This window comes from Bison bison, unplaced genomic scaffold (assembly GCF_000754665.1).
Source record: "Bison bison bison isolate TAMUID 2011002044 unplaced genomic scaffold, Bison_UMD1.0 scf7180017864223, whole genome shotgun sequence".
Classification (NCBI taxonomy): domain Eukaryota; kingdom Metazoa; phylum Chordata; class Mammalia; order Artiodactyla; family Bovidae; genus Bison; species Bison bison.
The window spans coordinates 1,474,005-1,493,886 of NW_011494795.1; the positions used below are offsets into that span (position 1 = coordinate 1,474,005).

Consider the following 19,882-nt stretch of genomic DNA (forward strand, 5'->3'; position numbering starts at 1 on the left):
CTGCTGAGCTTCTTCATCTACAACCCGCGCTTCGGGCCGCGCGAGGGAGAGGTAAGTGGAGCGGGGCCGCGCGCGGGCGTCCGTGGGTGGCAGAGGGCCCCGGGTAGGGGGCTGCCGGATGGGGTCCGGCCCGGGCAGCCGCGGGGTGCGCCTGGGGTCGTCGCTTGTCAGTCTCCCTTATCGACTGGCCTTTATCGGACTGTTGTGTGCTGGGTGTGCTGCAGGGCCCAGACAACGCGGGCAGGGTCTGGTTGCAGGTCCCAGATCAGTGCCTGTGTATTGAGTGAAGGTTCGTCGGGTTAATCACACAGGTGGAGTCTCTCTTCTCTTTAACATCAACCCTGGATGATTAAAGTTGAGCTTTTGTCTTTGTTGCTGGAAGTCCCCCGCCTAGAAACTAAAACAAGAGTAGGAGACGGTAGTCCTGTAATGCAGGCTTGGCGGATCTTCGGAAAGTTTTTTTTCCGAATTAATAAGTTAAGTCGGATGGGAGCGGATGGTTTTGTTTTGGGTTTTTTATCATTACTTTTTTAAGGTGGGGACGGTAACTTCCTCAAAGGATGTCCGGCGCCAAGTTTTGTTGGCAGGAAATCACGGTCCTTTTAAAGGCTGCCAGTCCAAATGCTTGTGAACTTGCTGGGTTTAATTTGTGGGGAGGTGTATGTCTGTGCACGTGCACACACTTGTTTCTTACAAGCGTTGATGTATTACAAATTAGCATGGAGAAAGAAATCCAAAGATGGAGTTTTCAGCATCGTTGTCTAATTTAGTTCAGATGGCATACGACTTAGCAAATATCACAATTGCCTTTCATTCAGGTGGGCGTTTGTTACACCCTGAAGAGAAGATAATCTTTGTTTTTCTAAAAGGGGCCTTTGTTTTGTCTTGCCAGCTAGCACATATGACATGAGAGGTTGATACCAAGTATTGTCGACAGCTAAGACAGACAAACTGCTTATGTCAATGTGATTCTCTCTCTCCATACTTTAGGAGGAAAATAAAATTTTGTTTTATTATCCAAATGAAGTAGAAAAGAATGAAAAAATTAGAAACGTTGGATTATGTGAAGCTATTGTACAGTTTACAAGGTAATATCTTTCAATGTGCTTTTGCAGAGCTCAGTGAATTCTTAAAACCTCCACTGGGGGATTGTCGCTAACATATTCTTTTACCGTTTTTAGGACCTTTAGTCCATCAAAACCTGCAAAATCTTTACATACGCAGAAGAACAGACAGTTCTTCAGCGAACCAGAAGAAAATTTCTGGATGGTCATGGTATTTACATATACAGTACACTTTTCTGAATTTGTATTATACAGTTATGGGTGATCTTTACCGTTAGGAATTCAGGGAAGTCCTCTGGTCATTGCATCAGGGGAGAGTTACAGTACTGCAGCTGCTGCTGCTAAGTCGCTTCAGTCGTGTCCGACTCTGTGCGACCCCATAGACGGCAGCCCAAAAGGCTCCCCCGTCCCTGGGATTCTCCAGGCAAGAACACTGGAGTGGGTTAGTTACAGTACAGTCAGTAGCAATTTAAAAATCAAACTCCTGTTTGGTGTATTTGTTTTTGGGGGCTCCTTTAAGAAATTTTGGTGTTGGGACGTGTTCAAGTTTATTTAAGTTAGGGGAAAATTTAAAAACGCATATAATTTCTTAAATCAAAATTTGTAGGTTGTTCGGAATCCTATCATTGAAAAGCAAAGTAAAGATGGAAAACCAGTTGTTGAATACCAAGAGGAGGAGTTGCTGGTAATGTGTCATTTTTTATTTCATATTTTTCGGAAAAAAATTGTTACTATCTTGAGTGACTGACTTGTTCAGATTTAACTTATGTCACTTTGGCAGAAGTTTCTCAAGGTCAGCACAGGGGAATGTTGTGCTTGTTGTTTCCATGAGCACAATCTTATAAAAACGTGTATGTGCTGTCTCTTACCACTGCCTTCCTCTATTCATCCGTGTTTGAAGCCCTCCTAAAAATTAGACTTGTTTGCTCAGTCTTGTCCAGCTCTTTGCAACTCCATGGACTTAGCCTGCCAGGCTCCTCTGTCCATGGGATTTTCCAGCCAAGAATTACTGGAGAGAACTGCCGAACTAGGCTTCAGTTCAGTTCACTCGCTCAGTCGTGTCTGACTCTTTGCGACCCCATGCATGGACTGCAGCATGCCAGGCTTCCCTATCCATCACCAACTCCCAGAGCTCGCTCAAACTCATGTCCATTAAGTCAGTGATATCTATCCAACTATCTCATCCTCTGTCATCCCCTTCTCCTCCTGCCTTCATTCTTTCCCAGCATCAGGGTCTTTTCCAATAAGTAAGTTCTTCCCATTAGGTGCCCAAAATATTAGAGTTTCAGCTTCAGCATCAATCCTTCCAATGAATATTCAGGACTGATTTCCTTTAGGATGGACTGGTTGGATCTCCTTGCAGTCCAAGGGACGCTCAAGAGTCTTCTCCAACACCACAGTTCAAAAGCATCAATTCTTCAGTGCTCAGCTTCTTTATAGTCCAACTCTCACATCTTCACATGACTACTAGAAAAACCATACCTTTGACTAGACGGACCTTTGTTGGCAAAGTAATGTCTCTGCTTTTTAGTATGCTGTTTATGTTGGTCATAGCCTTTCTTAGGCTTACGGGTTCATAATTGAATTTAAATACCTCTTCGTTTCAGCACACAACTATTATAGGCCCATGTGTATGAACGTTATATTGCTTTACCAAGAGTCACTATACCTTTACTATGCAATCGATAATTTTTTTGTTTTCCCTCGAATGAGATCTGTGTTGTTTCTGTGGTGTTTGTAGGACAAGGTTTACAGTTCGGTGCTCCAACAATGCTACAGCATGTACAAGGTAAGCACGACATGTTCTCTAGGTTGAGAGTCTAGCCGATTACCCCAATTTACGTGGGTCATTTAAAATAATTCTTAATTCTTTATCATGACTGTAAGGTGACTACGTGTCTGTTATGGGGAGGAAATAATGGGGCCTGTGAAGCGGTATTGAGGTTTATGCCTGTACCAATTCATGCAATAAAGAGCCCTTTTCTCTTCCCCGACTTGTCCTAAGAGTATATCTGCATCAGTGAATGATAGAATCCGTGTTCTTAAGGAAGTGCAAAGATTTGTACGATATAAGAAGTCTAGCAATATTATTTATATAAAGTGAAACTTAGATGTGAGTTCAGGTTTTTTAAAAATGCCCAGAACAATTGGGTGATTTTACAGAAATTTCAGTATCCCTTAACAGTGTTTTGGTATTTTGTGACTTATAACTCAGACTTTCTAATGTAAGTATTTTCTATATTCAAAAAGAATTGTGGGATGAAATAAGCAGAATTATGTAAAAGAGAAAGAAGAACTTGTTGTATTGGGAAATTGAAGGACAAAAATGTTTTTTTCTTAATCTTTTACACCATTAGCTTTTTAATGGTACATTTCTAAGAGCCATGGAAGATGGAGGTGTCAAGCTCCTAAAAGAAAGATTAGAGAAATTCTTCCATCGAGTAAGTATTCGGAATTTTATTTGTAATCTTGGTAATTATCAAACTGACTGTTAGAGAAATACAGACAAGTTTGCTTCTCACATACAAACAAACCTAGAAATTGGAGTTGGCGTGGAGACTCAGGCATAGTGGGACGGAATCAGACCGGTGAGGAAATAGGTTAGATTTGTTTTTTTTTTTTTTTTCCCAGTTTTAACCTTTAGTTTATTTTTTATTTATTTATTTTGCCACATGGCAAACGGGACCTTAGATCCCCGACCGGGGATCAGATCTATGCCCCCTGCATTGGAGACCCAGAGTCAAACACTGGATCGCCAGGGAAGTCCCTTGGTTTGTGCTCGTGAATCAGAGCTTCCTGACAATTGTGCCCAGCTCCTTAAAGCACCTTGGAGATGTCTTCTGGCTTCATCCTTGACCCACCTGTGTCTGTCAGTGTGGGCTTACTCCAAAGCAAAGCAAACTTCTTGGGGTGGATTGGTTAATTAGCAAAGTCGCACGTTCTCATGGATCGATTGTGTTCATTAAACATGCGTCATCTGTACTGACTCAAGGTGAAGTGTGCGGCTGTAACACAGATTTTTTCCCCTTAGTGGTCATGAGTGTGACCTTTCTCCCCCTACATTGTTCTCCTTTTCCTTCAGTGTCAATTTTGCATATTTTACCCTGAAAAAAGTGAAAGTGTGAGTCACTCAGTCATGTCCAACTCTTTGCAACCCCATGGACTGTAGCCCACCAGGTTCCTTTGTCCATGGAATTCTCCAGGCAGGAATACTTCCCAACCCAGATTCTTTACCATCTGAGCCACCAGGGAAGTATCCCTGGTCAAATTCAGTGTGTCTTAGAGGAATGAGTCTCAACTGATCTTTCTCCCGGTACTACTTTAATGTCTGTTTTTCAGTTATTTTGTTTCTATGAATTACTTTTCTTTGTTTCTTCACTTTAATGATCATAATCATCGACTCTGACTGTCCCCTGGTTCCTGTTCCGTCTGTATTCCTCTCCTGTCCACCATCACTGACTGCATGCCTTCCAGTGTGATGTTAGTATAACATGGTCCATAATACCATGTGCAGAGGTCAGTCAAATCTGCATAGCACTAATAAGGAATTAACACCTCACAGAGAGAAAACACAGCTGAAAGGACACTAATGACATTGAACTTAATTTTTTGAAATTGGTATTGATTCCATATCCAGTTCCCTGTGGTTCACCTCCATGTTGATCTTGTAAATGTGCTGTTTGCTAGTGTGTAATTGTACCACAAATTAAGACTGTTATTTTCAGCTGCCAGAGTACTAGCTTCTATGTGCTATTAGTAAGTTTTATGCTTTATTTTTTTCCTGCAGTATTTGCAAACGTTGCATTTGCAGTCCTGCGATCTACTCGACATATTTGGTGGGATCAGCTTCTTCCCATTGGATAAAATGACTTATTTGAAAATCCAGTCCTTTATTAACAGAATGGAAGAAAGCCTGAGTATAGTCAAGTACACTGCCTTTCTCTATAATGATCAACTCATCTGGTAGGTACTCCCATCTTTTAGGATCATAAAAACAGCAGTGACTGGATTGATAGCAGGTTGTCAAACTGGAAATAACAGCCGGGGGTGGGGGTGAGAGTGGGGTGGGGTGGGACGCGCCTTTTTAGATATTGTCAAAATAAGGCAGTGATTGTTTAAACCAAAATTAAGGTAATTTTGTTTAAAATTACTGAGCAGGGGAGTTTAAAACTGGTTCCATGAATGATGGAGAAAATGTTAGGTTTACGACTCCCATTTTGATTTTGGTATTTTTCCAAAAACATCTTCAAAGAACTAGCATAGTAAATGTGATTTTCATAGTTTCTTTTAAAGAAGCTACTATTTTAAAACATCCAAGAAGTTAAAGGTACTATAAAATCAGAAAATTAACTCGCTGTCATCAAGCTATATTTGGGTCTTGTCTCCTAGGGACAAAAACATAATTTCTTTGATAAAAGTGTTGCTACTTAAGAAGCAAAGATAAACTGTTACTAAATGTTCTCAATGACCGAAGACTAACCCCCGAAGAGCTGTGTGAATGTGCGTGAGCCCTCCGGGGCCCCAGCCTCGTTGGGGGCCGAGCTGTTTGCAGCTGAGGGGGGTCTGCCCTGGAGGAGCCACTGAGGTTCCTGGGGGCGGGGCCCGCTGAAGGCCCTCTCGCTCAGAGCCATTCTGTTTTGGGGTTTGTGTTTCGGGCTCCTCGTTTGTGCTCTGTGAATGTTGATGGCAGGGAGTGTTCCTGTGCTGACAGACCAGGCTGCTAACATAACCTGCGACTTCCCTGGGAAAGAAGAGAGGGCCTCAAGGGCCTTGGGGGTGTCACGCAGAGGCTTGGTTTCTATCAAGGGAGATTTCAATTTAATAGGAAAAAAAAAACCCAGATACAGACTCATTGTTTATATCCTTACCTGAAAAACTGATTTTTTGGAGAAGGAAATGGCAACCCACTCCAGTGTTCTTGCTTGGAGAACCCCAGGGATGGGGGAGCCTGGTGGGCTGCTGTCTATGGGGTCGCACAGAGTCGGACACGACTGAAGCGACTTAGCAGCAGCAATGACTATATAACATCCAGCTGAAGACTAGCCAGGAGGGTACTCTTTCAGCCCCCTTCTGATGCCTGTGTCAGAAGCTTTCTCTGTCTCCTTTATACTTTAATAAAACTTTATTACACACACACACACACACACAAAATGAAAAACTGATTTTGGATCAAGTCCAACAACGCCTGCTGGATTCTCTGCACTTTTCCACGTGCCACTTACTTTTGTCTCATCTCAGAGTGGATGGTTTCCCTGAAAGTTTGTTTCTTTCTCTGCCCACTTTTTGCCTACTCTGAAATTGAGAGAATTAAAACCCACGTACATGTCTGAGACATAACAGGACCAAGTTCCTTGTCCACAGCGTACACTGTATTCAGGGGGGTGGGTGAGAGAAAGCGTGACCAGTAGCCCAGAAATCTGGTACCTGGAGCAGAGTGGCCATCAGCTGCTGACGCTCCCTGGATAATCCCACGTAAAGAGTCAGAGGTGATGTTTAATCACAAAACAATGGGAAGATGGAAGACCAATTCCAGGCTTTTAACACAGTACTTTTCTGATGTTGCAGGAGTGGATTAGAACAAGACGACATGAGAATTTTATATAAATACCTCACCACGTCTCTGTTTCCAAGGCATATCGAACCTGAGGTAAGATGGGGTACTAATCTCTAGAGAGATGGATAAATAGGTACTTAGGGGAGTGGAGGGACGTGGTGGGGGGCAGTTCTCATCTACAGTTTACACTGTTAGTGTGATGTTCAGTGATGGAGCTGTCTGTCGGTATCCACGGGGGCGTGCTAAGAAAAACCCTGATACAATGTAAACGTTACATAAGTAGGTGCCAGCATGTGGCAAATTCAAATTTTGCTTTTGGAAACTTTGAAGCTTTTTCTCCCTGTTTTCAACCTGCAGTTGGTTGAATCCAGGTAACATGGAATCTGCAGGTGTAGAAACCTCTTGTGTCACTTAGCATGGAGAGCTACGTATGCCAGCTTTTCTGCATTTTGTTCAAATGCAGTTGCAGAGGTGTAAGAGGGAAAACTGGATCTTTAGGCTGGGTTCTGGGAGCTCTCAGAATGCCCGCGATCTTGGACAAAACAGTGGTCTTTGCACCTACAAACAGGAGATCCAGTCCTGAGTTGATTTTATACTGCCTCCTGGCTTTTCCACTGTGGCACTGACTCTCCCACTTTTCTGCAGAAAACTGTAAATAATACCACAGTGCTTTCCCCAAAGCATCCATTTTTAGCTTTAATTAGGTAAAGTATTCATAAGCCATGAAATTATCATTTTGACCCAAGGGTGAATGCGCGCACACGTGCACACACACACTCTCCCTTGCTCTATTTTTTAAGGCCATGCCTTGAAACAGGAAAATATCTTTCAGATAAGAAATCTCAAGGTTTTGAGAAGGACCCAGTCCTGCCCTGACTTCCCTTCTGGGTAGTTTGAATATAGTGGCTCACGTTGCTGGAGTATATGCTGTACAGCAGACACAGTATACCTACCCAGAAAGCTTGCGTTATCTCATGACATCCTGAGAGCTGGGGACCTCACCTCCATCTTACAGAAAGGAGACCCCCATGACTCACCCAGTGCCCCCCAGCTAGTAAGTGACAGAGCCAGGACTTGATCTCTGGGTCTGCTTGATGCTAAAGCACCTGCTTTCAAGCACACCCTCAGAAGGACCCTCAGGAGACTTTCCCACGGAGGGGCAGTGCTGTTGTAGCAGCTGAAAGCTCTTGCTGCTTTATTAAACGTCTAAAGAGCCAGACTTCTAAAACAGAAGCGTACAACAGGGCAGCAGGAACACGGGCACGGGAGGACTTGTGTCAGTGCAGGCTGCATCTGTGAGAGTTAGCTGTGTGTTTTTACTGTCAAATTTGACAGTGCTTTTCAGTCTTTCAAGTTGTATGCTAAAACCTTACATAGGCTAGAAGAACATCAAAAAGTTTTAGAAGAATAAACTTCAGCTAACATGCCTGTTAGATTTGGATTTTTTTTTTTTTTTTTCATTTCCTACACATATTGAAATAGTGTATCTTCAGCAGAAGAAACCAGGAATGTGATACAAATAAAAACCTACAAGGAGGCACAGTGTCATGACCAAAGGCAGGGACTTTGAAGTCAGACAGGCTTGGGTTTGCTACCCGGCCCCTCCACTCAGGAGCTGGCCGCATTGGTGAACTTCTTCAAACTTCAGTTTCCGCTTCTGGAAAATTGGGAGAGGGCATTCCCCACAGGGGTGAAACAAGATGAAATTGAGTAATTGATGTCATTGCCTAGCACGCGTCAGCCTTCGGTTATTGCTGTCAAGCCCGTATGTGGAACTTGGGGTACAATGAAGTTCTGGTTAAAACCAGTGAGTCCTTTCTGTTCCTCTGTAATCCTTCTCCCCCTGCCGCTTTTTTTTGGTGGGGATGAATATGGGAAACTGATACAGATACATGGCATGGAGTCAACCAGTAGATACGAATGCTGTTTCTCAAAGCGTTGAATATAGAAAATCTAAGAAGTCACGTGTCGATATTAAATCTGTTTACAGTTGGCGGGAAGGGATTCTCCAATAAGGGCAGAAATGCCAGGAAACCTGCAGCACTATGGAAGGTAGGACTCCTGCCCTCTGATGGACAGTCCTGGGCTTTATTATCTTTTCTGGTAAAGATAAAATCACAAACACTGAACTGCCTCTGTGCTGCTTTGCTGACAATAATCAGCAAAGGAAATCCTTTTGGTTGCAATGAATTAAAACTATTCTTTTTTTATTTTCTGATATGGTGTTTTCTAAGTAGTGTCTAGCTTCCCCAAAAAAAGGGGGTGTGTATTACCACCCTTTATAGGAGTGCACTGTTTACATGTTCCTGCTTATATCTGCCTGAGTGAATCAACGCATCTCTGTGCTTGCTTTTCAGATTCCTCACTGGCCCCTTGAACCTTAATGATCCAGAAGCAAAATGCAGATTCCCCAAAATTTTTGTAAATACAGACGACACTTACGAAGCTCTGCACTTAATTGTTTATAAGGTAACAGTCGTCTCTCACTCCAGGGTTACAGGTCGATGCTAAAGTAGATCTTTCTGGCACAGCTTCCACCAGGTACACCAGTTGGTGTGCAGGCCTCTCACATGATCCTTGAAACAGTGTCCTCGCACGTTCTGGTTATTGTAAAACTCGAAATGGGTGCTTTCTGGAGTAAGAGGTTTATTTTCAGTCCCCGTGGAACAGCTCCGTGATTTGTGAGAGGGTCACTGTCTGCGGCCATGACTCACAAGTCCTGCATGTGGACAGGTCAGGCCGTCAAGGCCACTGTCGTTTGACGCCTGCCCCCCCTTCAGTGGATTCTGCCTCCGCTCTGCTTTTAAAGCTGTGGGCTCGCTGATTCACAAGGATAGTCTGAGTTTCCGTCGGGATACTGTCTCGTCAGGATGTAAATTTACGTTAAAGCTGTGGGCTCGCTAATTCACGAGGATGGTCTGAGTTTCCGTCGGGATACTGGCTTGTCAGGATGTAAGCTTACGTTGTGTGGTCACTACACTGTTTCAGACTCTCTGCGACCCCATGGACTGTAGCCCGCCAGGCTTCTCTGTCCATGGGATTGCCCAGGCAGGAATACTGGAGCAGGTTGCCATTTCCTTCTCCAGGGGATCTTCCTGACCCCGGGATTGAACCCATGTCTCCTGCATTGCAGGTGGATTCTTACCACTGAGCCACCAGGGAAGCCCCCTGTTTATGTCAGGTTGGGTGGTTTTTATTTGGCTATGTTGGGTCTTAGTTGCGGCACAGAGGGTCTTTGATCTTCGTGACCAGGCTCAGGCTTCCAGCTGGCCTCTGGACTGTCGTGCAGACGGCACAGTGCCTGTTTCTCCCAGCAGAGCCAGGTGACAGAGCATAGGGCGTGTTGCCTTCCAGGGAGGCTCACCCAAGCCTTGACATCCAGAGACTGGGTGCAGGCCCCGCTGACCACCCTCGTGGCCGACTATCTGTAGCTGGCCTCCCAGAGACCTCCCAGAGGCCCAGCTGACCTGCGTGAGCTCAGGGCCATGAGGGGTTGCTGGTCTGTTTTCTTTCGTTTTGAAGTCTTCCCTTTGTCTGGTTTTGGTATAAGGTTGATATCCTGTTTTTGAAGGCTTTCTGGAGGACAGGTGTGAATTCTTCAAATGTTTGGTTACAATAAAGCCACCTACGTCTGGACTTGTCTTTGGGGACGTGTTTAACTCATTAATCTCTTTACTTATTATTGGTCTTTTCTGATTTTCTTTTCCTCTGAGTCAGTTTTAGTAGTTGTATCTTTTTAGGAATTTGTCTATTTTAGGTTGTTCAAGTTGCTGGTGTCAGTGTTGTCATAATATATAGGCTTGTACTCTTGTCTTTTAAAGTCGGTAGTGCGGTCTCCCCTCTCATTCCTTTTAGTCACGTGCGTCTTTTCTCTCCTTGGTCTAGATGGGCCAGCTAAAGGTTTTTCAGTTTTGTGGTTCTTTTCAGAGGATCATCTTTTGGTTTCATTTTTTCCTCTTGTTTTTCTGTTCTCTGTTCCAGTTTATTTCCGTTCCAGTCGTCATATCCCTCATTCTGCTTGCTTTGTGGTTGGTTTGCGCTTCTTTTTTCCAAGCTCTTAAGATGGAAGGTTGTTACTGATTTGAGGTCTTGCTTCTTTTTTAATATATGTATTCACAGCTGTAATAAAAGACTAAAATACTAAGTTGTAGTAGATTGCCTTTTATAAGCGTTTCTCCATCTGCTGTCTGCCCTGAGGAAAATTTCCCTCTGGAAATTTGATTGTTTTTTATATTTTTCTCCAATTACGATGTTTCCCTGGGGAGAGAGATTATTAATATGTGAATCAGGGCGGTGAATCGGGCAGGATTATCCGTGAGTTGACGGTTGTTGAGAAAGTGATGGTCCTTGGGGTTCGTGTGTTACTTTTCCAAGTACATTTTTAATGTATTTGAAATTCTTCAACTTTTTTAGTAGACTTTAAAAGGGCCGTTTTTTTGTTTTCTTTTCTTTAAATAAATTTCTAAGGAGTCAGGCACACAAATGTCCGATGGCAGACACAAGGGAGGCAAGCTGGGTCGGGGTTCAGGACCCTGTGTCACACAGAGGGGCCGCGTCCCAAGGAGACCAGGTGGTGGCCAGAGGGAAGAGCCGTGGTCCCAGGTCTCTCGATGCCTGAGGAGAGGCTGGAAATTGGGATTTTGGTAGCAAACTAGTTGGCATCTAAGTCAGAATGACTTGAAACAAAAAGAAAGACCTATATTGGGTGGAACCGGCCTATAAGCCACCCAGTCTGCAGCCTCTTTATGGGCAAATAGTAATTACCATTCAGTTACAGAGGAGCATAAATGTCATTAGCTTTGACCACGCACACATGAAGTGAGAGCTGAACAAGGCTGAGAAGGGGAGGTGCGGAGAGGTGCAGGGACACGGGGAGGTTAATGCCCTCATGAAAGAGTGGCTGTGACTGGAGGCGTGAGGACTGAGCCGTCTGAGGCTGCAAGGTGACCGTCCAGCGGAGGAAGTAGAGTGGCTTAAACCGGGCAGGGGGCAGGGGTGATGGCTGAAGAGGAGCCACGTCCGTCACGACAGCCATGGTGATGGTGCTGTAGCCGTATTATCTAGACAGTCACAGTGGTTGCCGGGGGAGCAGGCCTCAGAGGAGGAAGTCTTTTGCATTTTCATCACAAACCTGTTTTTTTTTTTGGCTGCCTTGAGTTCCTGTGGCACACAGGCTTCTCTGCTTGGAGAGCTCGGACTCTAGAGCATGTGGGCTCAGTTGCCCCAAGGCACGTGGAGTCCTAGTCCCCCGACCAGGGACTGAACCTGTCCCCTGCCCTGGAAGGCAGATTCATAACCACAGGACCACTAGGGAAGTCCCAAGCCTACATGTTCTGTTTTGGCCTTTTTTTTTTTTTTAACACTATTACACGACTTTGATAAATGTAAATATTTTTTGGCTGTTCTATTTACGCTCTGGCTTGCTGTAGGTTCCCGCTACTTACTCCCATCAAAACTGCAGTATTTGCTATAATAAAAAAGCAAGCCAGGTGACATTAATTTACTGGGGTTTTTTCAAACACACACAAGCATATTAGAATAATGAATACACAGGTACGTATCACAGAGCTTGATTAACATTATGGTGATAATATCTCTCGCCTCTACACATTTTGCTTTTTTGTTAGCACGTTTTAAGTCATCCTGTCATTCCCCTCAGAGTTCATTCTGCATCTCTAACTACTAAGGGCGTCTGTGTTAGCGTCAGCACTGCCATTATCCTGCCTGACCAAAATAAATAATACTTCCCTAATATCATCTAATATCCAGCCCCATCTAGATTCCTTCAGCTGACTTTGGAAAGTCCTTATAAAGTTGATATGTTTAAAAAAAGATTCAAACGAGGCCACTGCGTTCGGTTATTTCAGTCCTCTATTTTTGTACCACGTCCTAATCTTGGTTTCTTTCACCCCAGGCCATGAGCGCAGCTGTGTGCTTTATGATCGATGGTAGGTACACACGTGTGTCTGAGCCTTGTCTCTTTACACTTTGCTCCCTTCCATTCCTGAATGATAGATATGTTGTCGTAGCAACACGGAGGCCGCGTTAAGCCCTATCGCCCATCGAGGGCTTCCGCTGTTTCTAATATCGCTAAAGTCCCAGCTTGCCTGCTTCTGTGCCTTCTTGCCCATGATGCGATCACAGGGAGCGCCCATCTCAAAGGAGCTTTAGAATTAGGTAATACCTGTATGGACCAACGGTACCGGGCCGTGAGTGCTGCTGTGGTGGTTGTTAAATAAGAATCTGACCTTCCTTTTACTGAGGGCAGCCAGTCAGTTTACCACCCCGCAGGGCATGCTGCAGTCCACATTGACAGTGCGATGAGTCTTTGCCTCTTTTTCATCTTAAATATAACTAATTCTGAGCCCTGTGTCTCTTCTGTTTCGGAGGGGAGAGGGCTCTGATCATTTCATTATTTCCCAGATCAGTAGTTTGCATATTGTTAAGACAGTGAAGTGAAAATCGAGCTCGTTAACCCCTGGCCCCCGACACTCACTAGTATTTCTTGAATTACTCGTAGCCTCCATTCAGCCCACACTGGATTTCTGCCGCAGACTGGACAGCATCGTGGGGCCCCAGCTCACAGTGCTGGCATCTGACATCTGTGAGCAGTTTAACATCAACAAGAGAATGTCTGGGTTTGTACTCTGCTTCCTGGTTACTTTCAAGCATTTCACTGGCTTTGGGTGAATCAGGGTGGCTTTTACTTAGAACGTGGATGGTGTTTTCTGAATCCAGATGACACACATGTTGATTGGCCTTGTCTGCAGGGCTTCCTAGGGAGTTGTTCCCGGGTTTTTCTGCCCCACAATGGTGGCTGGGGCTAATGCATCCCCTCTGCCCTCCCCGATGGCGGGGTGAGCGTGTGGGGTCAGGCCTGCCAGCTCCGCCCCTGGTCTTGGCCTCGTGCACCCCTCCCCATGTGCCCTGCCCAGGCTGTGAGGTCCACGCTGGCAGTGGTGGTCAGCAGGGCTTTGCTTTGTGCAGACGGAACGCACTCGGCCTCCTGTGCAGAAGTGTTCCCGGTGAAGCTGGCTGTGACGTGAGCCAGTCCGGGTTTTTCTTTAGTTGGCAAATAACTGAGTGACTACCGTTTATAAAACACTGTACTTGTAAGAAAATCATCACAGTTAAAATATTTTTGGTTTTTAAAATGCATACTTGAGCTCACTGGGAAATTCAGTCATATTGAATATGTCACAGATATCCAAGAAGTTACTGCCGAATGTTATGTCTTAACTGAGGTTCTTGATTTGAAGGCCTAGCCATTGAAAACACAACCTTAGCCATTGTACACACAGGGTTTTGACACTGTGGAGTATAGTTGGGGTAATGCTATGATATTTCAGAAACTTTCTTTTCCGTGTAATTGTTCTTTCAGAATGTTACCATCTGAATAACATGTGTTCACAGGTCTGAAAAAGAACCCCAGTTTAAGTTTATCTACTTCAACCATATGAATTTAGCAGAAAAAAGTACAGTTCACATGAGGAAGACACCCAGTGTGTCACTCACATCTGTCCATCCGGATCTAATGAAGATTCTGGGTGACATCAATAGTGATTTCACAAGGTAATTCTCACCCCCTCTCCAGTTAGGTGTCTGCTCTCTAATGAGAATCAGCTCCAAACACCAAGTGATCCCAGGCCCCTTCAGAGGGCCTGACCACCTTCTTGGGTGAATGTCATCAAGCCCGGGAGTGGCTGGTCACTCACAGGGGACTGACTCCCTGACCTTTTCAGGTCGCTCAGGTTTCCTGTTTCTTATTTCAGAATGTTTGTCAGAGTCCAGCTGTACATATAAAATAAACAATTGGTCTTGAAACTCCTGTCTTACAGAGTGGACGAGGATGAAGAAATCATTGTGAAAGCCATGAGTGATTACTGGGTTGTTGGGAAGAAGTCCGACCAGAGGGAGCTGTATGTTATTTTGAATCAAAAAAATGCAAACCTGATTGAAGTCAATGGTAAGTAGGGTTTGGTGTCTGAGCAGAATTTTAATGCTGCTGATGTTTCGCAGACTCTCTCTTCAGTGTGCTATGGAGCATGTAAACAGCAAACGTGACTGTTAAGGTTGTTAAGCAGAGGCCCCTGTTGCTCAAAGGAAACCATCACTTGGTCTCTTTTTCTGTAACTTAGTTCCTTGAAAAAGTATGTGAAAAACTTGCCTATTTCTTGGGAAACTTGATACAGGCCAGAAGAAATTTATTTTCTCTAATGCTGAAGAAAAAAAAAATCCCATGGCTTTATACACCATGTAGTAAAATGTGCGTTTTGGGAGATCCCTGGTGGCCTAGTGGTTAGGGTTAATAGTTGCTGCATTAGGAACGACGGCAGTTAACACACCTGAAAACGGGAATTGAGCTTAACGTCCAAAGCGTGACGCCACTGTGGAGCTCCTGGTCCTCAGCTCAGGGCTGCCGCTCGAGTGTTTGTGTGCTTGTGTCAGCTCCTGTCCTCGGCTCAGGGCTGCCGCTCGAGTGTTTGTGCTCGAGTGTTTGTGTGCTTGTGTCAGATTCCTCAAGATTTCAGAAGTTGTACTCCTAACCCCCAACTCATGGATGTCTTAGGCACTTCGGGTTTGCGCCCTGTCAGGCCCAAAGAAGAGATGCTAAATAGTGTGAAAGTCTCCTGTGTATCAAGCCTTTTTATCTTTCTCTCAATTTACAAACATATCAAGGCTTCTAAGATTTAAGGTCAAATTCGTTAAAGACCTTTATTTATCTCCAACTTTATTCCCAGAGAATTATTAGAATAAGGTACCGATCTATATCCTATAACCTCTTAAGTGAGAATTTCTTCCCTTACTGTTTTCTGTTCCTTTTGCAGAAGAGGTCAAGAAGCTTTGCGCAACGCAGTTCAACAACATATTCTTCCTGGATTGACTTGACAAGGGCTCCGTGAAACATCTTTTAAAAAGCAACTCAGCAGGCATGCTGTTTCCCACGGCTGGTCATTGGTCATATTATTGACTGGATTAATGACAATAGTAAAGCAATACTTGCTCTGAAGAGTCAAATTTCTACTCAGTCTGATGATTCCTGAGGTTTTTAGATTTTAAATATTTATGTGGAATTAAAGGTAGTCGGCTACACCTCTGTCATTCCATTCTTTTGACATTATGTGAATATTTTACTGGAAAATAAGACTAATAAATTGTTTAAAAAGTTTGTAAAAATCCTGGTCTTGCCTTGAGTCTCTGGTTGCTGGTTTCTAGCCCAGGGAACTTTGAAGGGGAGGAAGAGGTGAGTCAGCCCGTTTGCTTGGTGACGACAGGTGGATCTGGACTTTGCCACCACCTTCAGCATTTTCTGTTTCCATTCTCTTTTTTCCCCTTTTTCCCAGCCTTACGTCTGATGATCGTTTCCTTCCTTTTTGGTAGTTTGGAAGCTTTAGGTGTATTCTTATGCTTTGGGTGGTTCCTCTTGAAGTTTAACAGGACTGTTGGCTGTGACACTCTCCTAACAGAGACGTCAGGTCTTGGGCTAACCTCCAGCTGTGCCACTGGCTCTCCGTCCTCGTTGGTCGGCCTCGGGTCGGTGCAGCATTGCTGGCTATGCTGTGGGAGCGGGTGGAGAAGGACCAGGGCAGAGGCCACGGGAGAGGTGGCACCTGAAGGACAGGCGGGCTGTGGACCCGGGCGGTTCCCGAGGCAAAGGAGGCGTGCGGGCTTGGAGAGGGTGGGGCTGCAGAAGCGTGTAAAGGGCTTCATCTGCTCCCGCTGTTTTCTAGTAGGTTTGATCAGATTCTAAGTTTAATCACCAGTGCTATATTTAATTCAGAAAAAAGAAACATAATGAATACACGCTCATTCAATACCCCCATGTGTGTATTTCATTCAGCTCAGCTGTCAAAACGCATTTCGGTGATCCAACCACATAGAAACCCTAAACCCAGCGGGCTCAAACCCCAGTCTTCAAGAAACACTCAGACAGGGTGTCCTCCTTTCACACCTGCCTGTTCTTGTGGCTCGTTTACAAACAGAGTGATGTCTACTTTTTCTTTTTCTTGCTGGTGATGGATTTGCTGGACACCACTGTGTCCTCTTTCGGGGGGCTCGGTGTGAAACTCGAGGAGGGGGCGTCCACCGGTTCCTTGATCACGGTGATGTCCACCTCGTAGTCTTGTCTTTTGGCCTCTTCCTCTCTCAAGCTGTTTAGCCTAACGAGAAGCAAACACAAGAAAGTATCATTTTGTTCTTTGAAATTTCGAAACCAGGTTTTCTGCTGTCGTGTGGTGTAAAGTAGTCCATTCCTGGATCTCAACAGTGTTTGTCATCACTTTGCCTGAAATAAAAAGTCATGCCGTCGACATCTCGTCAGTTCAGACTTCGCATACATCTTAGGTGACTTGTGAAGCGCTTGTCTGCAGCAACTTGGCTAGTACACAACCCTTTTAAAGTCCTGCTGTAGCGGATAGTTCTTAAGTCCAACACTCTCCTCCACAGGCCAGTGGGCTCGTGATGCCCTTCACAGGTGAGCATCCGCACTGGAAACTGACCTGTGTGTGGGGCTGAGCCTGGACACTGCGGCCATGCCTGCACGCTCACCACGCCCCAATCACTGTTCTGTTTCAGAAACATGAGCTACCTCAGTCCTCACAGCAGTCCTACGAGGGGTCACCCCCACCTCCACAGGGGCAGAAATAGGCACTCGGGGACAGACTTTCCCCAAGGCCACCCCGGTGTAATAAGTGGTGGGGCTGGGATGTGGCCCGGGGCGATCTGGGTCTGTGTCACGCTGTGTCCCTGTGGATGCCTGGGGCCAAGGGCGTCATCGCTCCCTTAGGACAGAACAGGTTCCCAGCCCCACACGAGGGTATGCCGCGCTTTGGAAGTTGTAGACTCGTGAGTGTGTGTGTGTGTGTGTGTGTGTTTTGTTTTTTAATTTATTTGGTTGCACCACGTCTTCGTTGTGGCAAGTGGGATCTAGTTCCCTGACCAAGGATCGAACCCAGGCCCCCTGCATTGGGAGCGAGAGTCTTAGCCACTGGACCACCAGGAAAGTCCCTGACATCGTAGCCTTTTAATGAAAGTGTTTGGTCTTGAAGCTCAGCGTTGCCACAGAGGACAGGAAAGAAAGATGACCGAGAACCCAGGAGGGAGGGAGGGAGTCAAGAGGTGTTTATCAAGTTACCTTGCTTCCAGCTCCTCGTTTTCCATCTTCCTCTGAAGGGCCATTGCTTCATTATGCAGCCTGTTTTCCTTTACCTTCTCCTTGACGGTTTCTTCATGTTTATGTGCTTGGAAGAGAGTGTTCACAAAAAAGACGTACATATTACTGATCCATATGTTGAATTTTTCCTTTTGTTCATCCTTGTGTTTTTCTTTTTTCCCTGCAAGAAAGGCTGATTGAAATGAGCATTGATACAGGCTTGAGTAACGTTGGGAGTGTGCATTCCCCTTCCCGGTTCTGTCACTGCCTGTGGTGCGCTGAGTGTCCTCGTCCCCCATAAGGGTGACGCTGTGCTCCTCATGGGCTTGTGGGTGTTAAGGGAATGCAAAATGCTTCAGGGACCCCCACTCCAGAACAAGGATGGCATCAGCTGACCCCAGCTATGATGGTCAACACTTCCTTCAGGCCTCCTGGTACCTATATTTTTTTCTAAAATAGCTTAACTATTTCGGTTTTCTAAAATTAAAATCTTAGAAAACTTACAACATTCTCATATTTTCAGAGAAAGGGAAAAAAAACCCTTGGCTTTTGACTACATTGTCTTTAAAGGCAGTTTTAAGAAAAAAACTTTAAAGGATTTTAGAATTGAGTAAGAAGGTAGGTAAAATTACTGACTTGATAAGGAATATAGCTTCACGTCTACTAAGGCAGCACCCACCCACTCTGGAATGTGTTTAAAATAGTTGATTCCAGGAGGATAATGCTTTGGATAGTTCTGTAATATCAGTAAGACTGGGGATCTGTCAAGACGGCATTTGTTTTTTGATGGTGTCCATTGCTTGGGCTCTTTGACGGTGGGGATGGGAGAGGAGTAAGGGCGCAGGTCCTGTGGCAACGCAGGGCTCTGTGACCAGACCAGCCTCCCCCGCAGGAGCCACTGTGAAGGGCCCAGAGCGGAAGACATGGGGAGAGCCTTGATGCCAGTGCCAGAGTTTGAGGGCGAAGGGACACAGCCACAAAGACTGGCACAGCAGTGTTCACAGCGGCATTCTTTATGACAGCCAAAACTGGGAACCACCCGAGTGTCCGTCAGCTGAAGAGTAGGTAAAAATGGGGTAGAGCCGCACAACGGAATACTACTCAGCCATACCGAGGAACAGAATACTAACACGCGCTACCACGTGAATGAATCCCAAGGCAACCGTGAGTGAAAGAGGCAGGCGTAAAAGACGGATGATTCCGTTTATATGAGGTGTCCAGAAAAGGCAAATCCACGGCGAGAGGAAGCCACGGGCACCAGGCGGCCCCCAGGCCCCCAGCGCTCCAGGCGTCTCACGCACACCTACCGCCACCCCAAGGCCAGCTCCCCGCGGTGCTGACATGGCTGTACCTTTTTATAACCGTGATGTTGTTTACAAGCAACAGCTTGCTAGTACCGAGGTTCTAGAATTAAAATACTCACCACTTTGAGATAAAAGGAAGGTCAGCCCTTTTCCTGCAGATTTAAAATTCACTTTGGAAGTTTTTCCGTCACTTACAGATTTCTTGATTTTAGGCTTTTACGTAAAAAAAATAATAATAAAATTTAAAAAAGAAATCATAAAGCAAAATATGACTTCTGCATCATTATAGACTAATTTTCTATGTTGTAAATAATCAGAAAAGTATTCATGAGGCTGACATCCTTGTGCTAGTTTGACTTTTTAACCTGCATATTTGCCCTATTAAGGAAATGAAGAACCGAGCTACTGTATCCACTGGCAAGCTCCTCCCCCAGGAAACCAAAGATTGGACACCACCCTGGTCTGTTGGGAGAATGTTTATTAACCATCTCTCAGTGGCTGTAATTACCTCACACATGCTGTGTACACGTACAGCTCTGCCTCCAGTAGATCTCGCCCACGAACCCCAAACTGTCTCCAGCTGCCCGTTGCTGTCACCACTTGTACGTCTCCTCAGGCACCTTAAGTTAGCATGTGTCCAAACCCAGCTCCTTAGGTTTTCTCCCCAAAGCTCCTCTCCCCGTCGAACCCTGGTCCTCCCCCCGTCGAACCCTGGTCCTCCCCTTCATGATAAACAGCAGCTCTGTCCTTTCAGTTCTTCAGGCCAAAAGAAATCTTAGAATCCTCCCTGCCTTCTCTTTCTCTCTCA

The 19,882-nt window shown here is 45.2% G+C and overlaps 2 protein-coding genes across 4 annotated transcripts in view; one reads left to right on the forward strand and one right to left on the reverse strand.

Moving 5' to 3' along the window:
* Window positions 1-15,796, forward strand: CCZ1 (CCZ1 vacuolar protein trafficking and biogenesis associated homolog (S. cerevisiae); the record flags this gene model as incomplete). The annotated part of the gene is made up of 15 exons (XM_010845777.1): window positions 1-51; window positions 991-1,088; window positions 1,182-1,275; window positions 1,672-1,749; window positions 2,806-2,853; window positions 3,422-3,505; window positions 4,852-5,027; window positions 6,630-6,711; window positions 8,609-8,670; window positions 8,976-9,087; window positions 12,533-12,566; window positions 13,139-13,256; window positions 14,032-14,190; window positions 14,457-14,584; window positions 15,447-15,796. Coding segments are annotated over 15 exons (1,380 nt in total), but the record flags the coding sequence as incomplete, so codon positions are not given.
* A 46-nt stretch (window positions 15,797-15,842) lies between these two features.
* The window catches only part of RSPH10B (radial spoke head 10 homolog B (Chlamydomonas)), a 25,517-nt gene continuing 21,477 nt past the window's right edge, over window positions 15,843-19,882 (reverse strand). For 2 of the 3 annotated variants that reach the window (XM_010845749.1, XM_010845750.1), the window contains exons 18-20: window positions 19,194-19,287; window positions 17,753-17,951; window positions 15,843-16,778 (exon numbers count right to left, since the gene is read on the reverse strand). In XM_010845749.1, coding sequence (XP_010844051.1) covers window positions 16,610-16,778; window positions 17,753-17,951; window positions 19,194-19,287 — 462 coding nt within the window. In that variant the 3' untranslated portion in view covers window positions 15,843-16,609. The remainder of the gene's footprint in view (window positions 16,779-17,752; window positions 17,952-19,193; window positions 19,288-19,882) is intronic. The other variant, XM_010845751.1, reaches the window with a different exon arrangement.